Source organism: Pholcus phalangioides, unplaced genomic scaffold (genome assembly GCF_987345545.1).
Source record: "Pholcus phalangioides strain wild (caught in Gottingen) unplaced genomic scaffold, Ppha-v1.0 ptg000001l_1, whole genome shotgun sequence".
In the NCBI taxonomy this organism is placed as follows: domain Eukaryota; kingdom Metazoa; phylum Arthropoda; class Arachnida; order Araneae; family Pholcidae; genus Pholcus; species Pholcus phalangioides.
In genome coordinates this window covers 13,066,126-13,077,055 of record NW_028301594.1, presented here as the reverse complement: position 1 = coordinate 13,077,055, position 10,930 = coordinate 13,066,126, and the positions used below count along the sequence as shown (strand labels likewise).

At 37.4% G+C, this 10,930-nt stretch overlaps 1 protein-coding gene across 1 annotated transcript; it reads left to right on the top strand.

Annotated features, from left to right (window-relative positions):
* Positions 1–3,699: 3,699 nt before the first annotated feature.
* Positions 3,700–7,671, top strand: LOC149089895 (THAP domain-containing protein 1 B-like). The gene is made up of 3 exons (XM_089255542.1): positions 3,700–4,562; positions 6,740–6,941; positions 7,102–7,671. The coding sequence occupies exons 1-3, from the start codon at positions 4,492–4,494 to the stop codon at positions 7,417–7,419; spliced, it is 591 nt and encodes a 196-aa protein (XP_089111668.1). The 5' UTR covers positions 3,700–4,491; the 3' UTR covers positions 7,420–7,671.
* The last annotated feature ends 3,259 nt before the right edge of the window (positions 7,672–10,930 follow it).

Genomic DNA, 10,930 nt, shown 5'->3' with positions numbered 1-10,930 from the left:
GAAATATGTACTCCCTTTCCTACCGAGCACAACTCCAGTCTACCTACTACCTAATGAGTTGTGCCAGAAGTGAAGTGTATGTGTACTTATTGTTGCATCTGATTTTTCAGTGTTGCCATCTATATTCCAGAAGTGAAGTGTAATGATTGAACATTTTATACCATTGTAGGCCTGTTGGTCTCTGTGGCGAGACTTTTTAATGGGATATAGGCTCGCATCTTCACCTCAAAGTTGGGAACCACAAAAAACCAATTTCAGCCGACCATCACTGTCTGTGGGGGTTGAACTCTGGTCCTTGCAATGCGAGTCTGTCACTATAACCACTTGACCACCTCAGCAGAATAAAATCTGTACTCAGATGTTAAAATGCTATAGGTCACTTTTTCAAATTTTACGATGTAACAAAAATAACAATTTGCCATTTGAGCACAATGAATGAATGAACGCCAGGGGCTCCGCCACTGGACTTATCCCATTGCAGAGATCTTTTCCAGCCCAGCTTTTGTGGCAGAGTCTGAAACAAAGTGAGTGCACCTAACAGTCTGAATGTGCAGCTAGTGTTGTATCTGATATTTCAGTGCTGCCATCTATACTTCAAATTGTGAGTGAAGTGTAATGATTGAAGAATATTTGTAACGTTGTAGGACTATTGCTCTCTGTGGCGAGACTTTTTAACGGGGAGATCGGCTCGCATTCACGCCTTGAAGTTGGGAACCACAGAATACCAACTTCAGCCGACCACCACTGTGGTGCCGGTGGAGTTCGAACCCGGATCCTCGCGATGCAAGTCCGTCACTATGACCACCACAGCGGCCATTTGAGCACAGAAATGTTATAGGAAGATTTATTGCAGTAAATTGTATCGAGAGGAGTTTAATAGTGAATTCAAAATAATTTGAAAAATATCATTGAAGAGATAATTATCATTTTATAGGATGTATCGTTATAGTGAGGTTTTTCTGTATGTTTTTTATGAGAGGAGAGGAATCAAACGGGAATAACTATTTATTCTTCAGTCACTTTTTGCTGTGATTCATGAAATGTGCAATTTGACGATCAAACATTTTGTCTAAATTTTATTTTGTTCAACTATTTTTTAGAGAAATAACAGAAGCTGTTCTTTCAAAGAGTAGAAAAAGTTTTTAAAAGATGAAAAAATATGAAATTAAATTAAATTTCTATCCTGAGGGGCTGTAACCATCACCACCTCATGATTATTAATATAATGTTTGTCTCGAAACATATCCTAGTAGCACAACGATATCATTAGGATATTGTACCAGTCGGAATGTCGGATCAATATCGAATGTCTGAAAGAGGTCAGAAATTTTTACGTGTCCAGTATCAAATGATGTAGTAAAAATGTATTCACTTATAATAAACATCAAAATATCTTCTATTTTTCCCTAAATTAGTTTTATTCCCATATTCACAGCATTTTGTTTCGAAGGAGAATATCATGTACAATAATTAGTGTCTATTGGAAATATTCCAAATTTCTCTATGTTGAACTACTTCGACAATAGTATGCCATTTCTATGGTGAATGATATTGAAATCTCTACGTAGTTCTATATCTGTGTGCTATTGGGGTAGGGAATCAAGATTGAATAACTCTTTGTACATAATTAATACATATTTATTGCAAGCTCCAAAATAAAAGGTTGTATACAGCACTTTTGATTACACGAATAGTATCAACCCAACAATATAAAGGGTGTTTTGAAATATGCTGATGGCTTTTGAAAAGCAATATCAAGAAAATGCTTTATAAGTAACAGAATATAAACTTTTGATAACTACGATTATAAACTGAATAATTCATCTCGTCTATTTCTTATACTGAACTTTTTTACAGTGAAATGCATTTTATTTCACTGTAATTTGCAATAGCCCTTTATTTGCTGCAATTTTTAATTTTTTAAAGTGACTTTTGCGATGATTGCCATTTTTTTTTGCAACAAAAAATATGTCCATTTTCACATTAGGATAACGATTTTCTTGCAGCAAGTCATTCCACATATACAGTAGAAGTCTGTTATAATCGCATCTCGCAATCACAGGAAAATTGTCATAACAGACTTCTTGTTATCAGCGAATGTTTTTTGTAACATTTGGCTCTTTGACAATCACCTGCAAGTCACTAGTTATATTGAGATTCTCATTATAAACAGTACTTGTTATAGCAAACTTTTACAGTATATTAGATCACCTGCAAACATCTTTAATGATGGGAGGTTCCATGGCCTGCCCAAAATTTACGCCCATGCCAAAAAAGACAAATAATGGAAACACATAATTAGAAGGCATGATAAATAAATTAAAGGCGCAGGAATTTATCGAGAAATTGGAAATCTGTTATATAGAGGTTAAGATTGATTCTAATTAATTTTGAGGAATTGTCTGACAAATGTGTGTAGGCCTTTAAGCTTATGAAAATATTTCTTGTGCAGAGAAAGCATATGAAACACCCCCCCTTCCCCATCCACTGTAAGGATTGGTGTTGGTTCACTGTTGAATGTATGCTGTTTTTAATTTGAGGTCACTAAATTATGGCCCTACACTACATACACAAATTTCTTATCCCCTAAGTTCTTGAATATTAATTTAATGTCTATACATTGGGATTTTTAGTGTCATCTATCTAGGGCAAAGCTGCATTAAGAGTCTGCATCTTTCAAGCAGCTTTGATCTAGGGTTACCAGATCGGAAGACTAAGAAAGGATTACGTCTGCACACGCACCCTTGGTGACTTCACTTGTTCCAATTTTCCCAATAGATGGCTCCACTACACCGACCAATAAAACTGTCCACAACAATAATTTTTCCCAACTACAAAACAGAACCGCTAAAAAAAGCAGAAACAGAAAAAAATTGTGGGAAATTCAAAGGTTATTTAGTGAATGCGTGGGGAAAAAAACCACAAAAAAATATACCCATATCAATGAAGAAATGTTTCAAAGTGGAGAAAAAAAATTCTGTAAACATGAAAATGAGGATTAAAAAAAAAGGTGAATTTTCTGGAACGTAGGAGGACTCGCGCTTTAAATGACACGGAAAAAGGAGGACATGTCCTCCTGAAAAAGACGACGAAATGAATGAATGAACGCCAGGGTCTCTGCCACCGGACTTATCCCGTTGCCGAGATCTCTTCCATCCCAGCTTCGTGGCAGAGTCTGGAACAAAGTGAGTGTGTGTGTACACCTAGCAGTCTGAGTGTGTAGCTAGTGTTTTGTATGATATTTCAGTACTGCCATTTATACTTCAAATTGTGAGTGAAGTGTAATGATTGAATATTTGTAACGTTGTAGGCCTGTTGCTCTCTGTGGCGAGACTTTTTAACGGGGAGATCGGCTCGCATTTGCGCCTTGAAGTTGGGAACCACAGAAAACCAACTTCAGCCGACCACCACTGTGGGGATCCTCGCATCGCGAGTCCGTCACTATAATCACTCGAAAAAAAAAAAAAAGACGACGGTTGGTACCCTATCCACAGACTGGACATTATTGAAAGGAAACCAGTTGTGTGTGGAACAACTGCTGCCATCTAATTGATAGAAAAAAATAAAACTCTTACCCAGTATCTTTCTTGAAACTAGATGGCAGTAAACCTTTCGTCAGAGAAAATAATATAAAATTTTATTGGTCAAAGCCGTAAAGCTTCACAAAGAAACTACAGTAAGTCAAGACCGACAATATTTACACAAATAATAACGTAAATGACGATAATAGTGATAGATTACTTTGCACTTGTCGGTTATTAGGACAATCATATGAGTGGTTTTTTTTCCAACTGGTGCTTTTTTGGGAGAGTTTGTTACATCGATAGCATCTTTTATCGCCAATATTGTCAGGAATATTCGAACAGGGCCTGGCCACAAACAGAATGTGCGGGTCGCCATATTTATTGACATACAGAAATTGAAACGGCTTTGACATGAGGCAGAAAAAAAAAGTATCTCACACTATGAATTTGCTGCCATCTAGTTACAGAAATATTAATAGTTTATTGCTCTTTTTTTGTTTACTTTCTTAATAATAGATGACAGCATGCGTCCTATTTTTTTTCCTGTTCCTTAATGAAGTTCTCAAATTGTTGGTTAGATGGCAGCAAAAGCTGCATTATTTTAACATGGACTGCAAATTTTGCAAATTGGCCAAAAATAACTACAAACTGTGTATTATCATTGAAACGACGGAATGATGTCTCTGCAAGAATTTCGTGAATAACATCATACCATTAAAACAACTTAGTTTTATATCGTAACAGTTCACGTTGTTTCTGGGTAAAATGTGAAGGAACAACTACAAGCCCCTAGAATAGAGATGACCCTTGTAAAGAGATATTACTATGAAACTGCGAGTTTTTACCTTACGGAAGCACAAAATATACGAGGATGTTCATAGTATGGTGTAGTTTCTAACATCAGTTTAAAATTGTAAATACTTTACTAGAGGCCATTGCTGGGGCTGGTCCAATGTAAACAAGAAGTATGGTGAAGTCTTGCGCAGCTTTAAGATGTAAAGTTAGGTACAAGCGAAACAGCAACATATCTTTCCACTCGTAAGTTTAAATCTTCGTTTCCAATATTATCATTGATAATTATTATTAATTACGATTTTTACTTTTTCCATTTCACAACAAGTTATTCCAACTCTTAGAAAATAACACGTTTATATGAGTTCATTATTTCAAAGTGTTGAAAAATGCATAAAAAAAATACTTGTAAAGAAAATTTGTACAAAACATTGTCATTCAAACTGATACAAAATCTAAAGCAGTGTTTCTCAACCGGTTGCCCGCGGACACTTCTAGGATTTCCCCCAGGCACCTGTAGGTGTTTTTGCGAGGAAAGGAAATGAGTAGAGAGAGCAGTGGCGTAATGTGCAGCGATGTTATGTTCTGAGAGAACATTCCCCATGACCTGGGCATGTTTCTTGTAGGGGCAGACGCGACAGAGAGCCCCTGAAATCGGTTGCTTTTTGTACTAGGTATTGGGGGGGGGGGTCTTCTCTAGCCTCTATTATAAAGAACATTATGAAGAGTGTGAAACCTCTATTTTTCATAGACATTGGTGGAACAAAAAAATATTCGTCCATAAAAAGGGGGGGGGGAGTGACTGTTAATTGGGTGTGAAATGCATGCTTTTATTATGTAAGGGGGGGGGGAATTATTATCTTGCCATAAAAGAGGCAAGTGACTTCATCTGATAGTAGGGATAACTCCTCACTAACGTTGTCCATTAAGAGAGGTTTTACTGTATTGGGGGGGGGGGGCCCAAAAATCCATATTTGTTCTAAGTTATGAGAAACATTCTCTCTCTCTGCCCGCCTCAAAATCTTTCAGGCATGAATTTATGGGTGATGAAAAAATGGAGTCCCTTTTTTTTCCCCTTAAGGTGGCTTGAAGCCGCAAGCTTGAAAAAAATACATGTTCTATATTTTTGTAGAAGCATGCACAATTTCTTCTTCGCCATTACATTGTGCAAGTGTGCTTTTAGAAAAACCAGGGGTAAATTCCAAATACATTGTATACTACTACTACCATGTGTCTGACTCTGCTTCATTTGCAGTTGGAAATGTCTACCTTTGCTCCATTCAAATCTGAAGATGCCTGCCTTGGCTTCATTCACAACTGAAGATGCATGCCTCCTCTCCATTTATTGCTGGAAATGTCTGTCTTTCACTCAGTCGTGGATCCAGAAGAAGGAGGGGTGATGGGAATGACCTTCCTTCTCTCAAAAATGAATAATATAGAAAAATTTGTCTGTTCCATTAAATACAGGGCAGTCAAACGAACTTACACAATTTGCCTCTTCCATTTCTGCTTCTAGACTGATATGGATATGTGCATGGTATACACCTTCACCATGCATAATCAGAATTAATTCACTCTTTAGCTGCTTGTGCGATTAAAATGCTTGTGTAAAATTCTCATATAGATGCTCAAGCATGCATGTCAAACTTGCAGTCATGTGTGTAGGCCCCCTTTAGATGCAGCAGTCCCAATGAAACAGAGTATCACCACCAATTCAAAATTAAGATATATTTTTTTAGTTAGATGGGGGGAAGGACATGTAGAGACATAGTTTTGCACATGCGACAATAGCCAGGGGTCTGTCCAGCTAAAATTCTGGTTCATTTTTTGAACCCTTCACAAAATACAAATTAATGAAACCATAAACTTGGGCATTTTATTTCTTTTGTGATAAATTAACTAGATTATTTTGCTTCCCCCAGAAAAATTATTTTTGTGGCCAGTTTTTTACTGGTCAGAATAGTAGCGGCATCTGTTGTGAAAATTAGAAAAAGTGACCTAACTAAGGGTGTGCACATAGGCATCCTCCTTTCTTAGTTTTCAAATCTGGTAACCTTACGTGGAATACTTTACAAAAAAAATTGATTACATTTTCCAAAGTCCTGATTACTATAAACAAATTTTTTCCCATTCTATGCTATTGACATCCTTTCCATTCTTTGGAAAATTGTTACTAATAATATGCATTAAGACTGCACCGGTAGGTATTCCCAGAATGCTGGCGGCTAATGTGAGGGGGGGGGGGGATGTAGTAGCGTATTCCGTTTTATACATTGCATGTAATTGAGGTGTGTTATTTTTGAAGAGAATTTTTATATTGAAATGTATGGTATTCCAGCTTTTTTTCACGTGATGCTCATGGCAGCTAAAAACCTGTCAATCCTACCATAGTGTACTGCACTATAGTTGTATTTTCCCCTCAGGTTTCCTCGAAGGAATAAGGCTCTCTTGCTAAAATGGTTGTTGAATATAAGACGTGCCAATTTTTTTCCGACCAAACACCATGTTCTTTGCTCAACACATTTCACCAAAGACTGCTTTCTAAAAAACTATCGGATAGCAAAATTGAAAGATGATGCTGTTCCTACGATATTTGATTTACCAGCTATCCCAAGAACACTGAAGGTGAGTTATTTTTTTTTCATAGAGTGATATAAATTTCGCTGCAGATCATTTTGCTTGAGGTTGTAAAGATTATATTCAGGCTATACTATTGATTATATTCAATCAGCAAATAAATATTTCTTTTTAAATGAATGATTTTCAAAAACCTTTTTTTTTCCAGTCCTCATACCAAAAACGTTCTTCAACAGCGATTGAAAAACTAGATGTTTTCAGAGAGAGGCTCGCAGTTGATGTTGCGCGTCGTCTCGGTTATGGGAAAAGCTTACAGAAACAAGTTGTTGGTGAGAGTGATCATCCGCAACAAATGTGGTGTTCACCGACAGGTGTCGATGTGGAACATTCTTATTGTTACACTGGAACTCTTCCCGAATACGAAGGTGTCATCATCGAAGGGAAAGGTGTTCAGCTTAGGCTGAAGAAGAACCCGGCGCCAATCATTGTCCATATCGAACCTGAGCAGGTGATAGGGAACCTGTGAGATTGTGTTATGAACGAAACTTATCAACATGTCTGTGATGTATTTTCTGAGTTGACAGAGAGCGAAATTCGTCCTTGAAACTCAGAGGAAGAATGAATTTATTGATATTCAATACATTCTAATTAATGTTTCAATTGCTTAAAATTTATTCTGAAAAGAAATACGGTTTTGTTATTCTATGTGTTTATATGTAGTGGCTTCCCCAAGCAAGTCTTTTTTCTCTCCATTAAAAATGGTTATTTTAAAGAATGGTGATGCAAAACTTTATTTTTGTTTGAGGCGCTGCTTCATTCATGCAAGGCGGCAGCTATTTATCTCTCCCTCTCAGTCAGTTCTCATTTTATTCTAGTGCTTTTTTTGATTGATATTTTATAATATCTTCAATATGCTTCAGCATGTAGGCTGTGATAAACTTCAAAAATTGGGATGGGTGGCCACGATGATGATGTCTGTTCATATAGTGTGTCTAAACAAATATAAATTTCAAGAGAACAAGCGATTTTTATCATAGAAAGTATGGTCACATGTGCAATGGTTAGCTTTGACCTTTGAAGACCGGACACACCCCACTTCCCATCTCATAGAGAGCAATGGTTAGCTGCTAGATGGCGGGGACTTGCGAAAATTTAGGCAAAAAAACACCATATATTAAATATTGAAGGACCAGACACACCTCGCTCCACATCTTGGAGAGATATAAAATTGTTTCTGAAGAATGGGTGCATTTGGAAATTTATTTAATAGCAAAAGAGAAAGGTAGATGTATAAAATTGTTTAAAAAAGAAAATAATCATAATCAACTTCGCTATTAATAATAATAAATCATCTGGTCAATCTAGAAATCATGTGCTACATAGCATCCAAAGTATGTGATTGATGTACAAAAATCATAATTGTTGTCTTGATCATTGCAAACAAATTGACTTGATGTCATTGCCTACGAAATGGGCCATGTCTGGTTAGCTTGCATTTGATGTGATTTCAGACCTCCGCTGCTCTGGCATCTTGTAATGGTATGAACCCGCGGCAAGTGGAGAGGGACCACCTCATATAAAATAAGTGCTTTAAAATAATTTCGTTAATTGTTTCTCACCCAAATATCGCTATTTAGGTCATTGGTGCCGGTTCAAGGTCATCATCGATCCAGAGCAATCGGTAAACATCGCTCCCGAGACTCTCAACTGGCTGTAATGAAATTACGTCATTCCTACTGCCACTGCATCGCGATTCCGCTGATGGGGAAAATCCGGAATGTATACAAATCAGCAATGTGGTCGATGGTGATTGGTTGCCGCTTCAGTATAAAAGGCAGTGATAGTGTCGTCTCTATACACTTATAATCTTACTTCACTCATATCCACTTGTTAGTTAACTCCATCTGGGAAGTCTGTGCCATAGCTTGGAATGCCTCTGTAAATCCTCCATGTTCTTGAACTCTTATTAGGCCACTTCTCATCATGTAAGGCCTGTCGAGATAAAAGAACGGATGAGTTGACTTCTATATCCAGCTACGAGATGGACTTACTCCCAGTGATTGGAGGTGTGGACCGATGACTTGGTGATATTCACTTTTTTCAAAAATTGTAAAATATTCTGAATCAAATCCTTAAACATTCTATCTGAATTAACTTTAAATTGTTGAAGTTCTAATTCTCGACTTTAGTTGTGTTTACTTGTGATGTTCATTATTCTTGATCCGGTTGTGACAAAACAAATGTCACAGTCTGACCTCTATTACTCCAGCCTAATGATCACAAGTAGTAGGTCTTTCTTGATACAGTCTGATAATCTCTCGCCAGCTTATACTCTTCATCTGAAATGTGTCAATGCTTCCTGGAGCTGTTTCTCTTATCACGCAGCAGGTGTAGGTTGAATTGAAGAAACGTTATAAGCCTTTTAAGGCATAAGAAGTTCAATGGGCTATCTAGTATTCATTTTTTCCAGGCAGCCATCTGATTTTCTGTGACAGGTTAACAAAGTGATATATTGTCATTTGAGGGCATTGAGTTACATAGTGCCACAAAGAGAACCTACTACTAACCTGTATATACAGACATCATGAGAAGATAGTCTGAAGCATTCGAGATAAGTTGGGAAGGGATTTTGTTCAAGTTGCTGCAATTATCTTCTCTCTTAGCCACACTGTCAAAAGAGACTTGTCGTTGGATAGTGTAAGCGTCTTTGTGCACATTAGTATTCCAAATCGATTGCCATTGAACTAGCTTTTCTTTCAAAATATGGTGAGTGTTGCAGTGGTGAGTCCTGTCTTGTTAAGTTAATCGCTTCCTTTGCAAGCTTATCTGCCCCTCTCATTACTCCTGAATGCCTGTATGTGCTTTGACCCATTTCAGTCTGATATTTGCATTGGCACATAGAATCTGGCAAAAACATAGTCTGAAGTTTGAACTGAGGAGAGGCACGGAACATGGAAGAAAAACATCAATAACTGCTTGACACAACAAATATAATGATACATAAATTTAAGATTAATATAAAGAACAAAAAGTAGGAAAAAAGTGTACAAACATTTCACTATGTATAAAAGGCAAACACTTGCAAAAGCTGCTGGAAATTTTGACTGTTAGTGGTGATGCAGAGGCCTCACATCATCAACGTAGGACTTGTATGCTCTGGAAAATGCCTGGTATTTTCCAGAATTTTAAATTTATGCAAAAATTTTATTGCATTATTTTCTCATGTCAAGTTATTGATATGTCTTCATTATTGAATTTTTTCCATGTTTCATGCTTCCCCGTGCTGAACCCTGCTGGCGGCACAGTGGTGGTCGGCCGAAGTTGCAGTTTTCCCAACTTTATGGCGTGAAATGCCAGCTGGTCTTCCATTTAAAAAAGTCTCTTTGTATAGGGCAGGCAGATCTACAACCAGTGTTATCTGAAAATATGAATTGAAGAGTAATTTCTCTTCCCTCAAACTTGATGAGGTATTTCTTTTATCAGTGAGAATTATAAAAACCTAAAATTTGAGGCAGTACTTTCACCCCTCAATGAAATTTGGAGTAAAATTGAATTTTGATGTGTGAACGAAATGTGTGTTTTTTTTGTGCCACACATCTAGATGCGTACTGGCAAACATTATCTACAACAATACTTACATAATATGAAAATTTAAGCATTTTCACCAACTCTGACAACAGTGGATACACAGAAGAGCCAAAAAAACTGGTACACCTGCCTAATATCGTGTAGGGCCCCCGCAGAAGTGCCGCAACACGACGTGGCATGGACTCGACTAATGTCTGAAGTAGTGCTGGAGGTAATTGACACCATGAATCCTGCAGGGCTGTCCATAAATCCGTAGGAGTAAGAGGGGGGTGGAGATCTCTTCTGAACAGCACGTTGCAAGGCATCCCAGCAATGATTCTCGTCGTTGGTCCCGTTCTTGCATGATCTTTTTCCGGCCGCAGCGATGTCGTAGATTTAATTTTTTACCGGATTCTCGATATTCACGGTACACTCGTGAAATGGTCGTACGTGAAAATCCAAATTTCATC

Bases quoted from the DNA above. Each gene is read 5' to 3' on its own strand.
- LOC149089895 (XM_089255542.1), top strand. From the start codon at position 4,492: ATGGTGAAGTCTTGCGCAGCTTTAAGATGTAAAGTTAGGTACAAGCGA. The intron at 4,563-6,739 runs GTAAGTTTAAAT...TTTTCCCCTCAG, and splicing joins AGCAACATATCTTTCCACTC to GTTTCCTCGAAGGAATAAGG. The intron at 6,942-7,101 runs GTGAGTTATTTT...TTTTTTTTCCAG, and splicing joins CTATCCCAAGAACACTGAAG to TCCTCATACCAAAAACGTTC.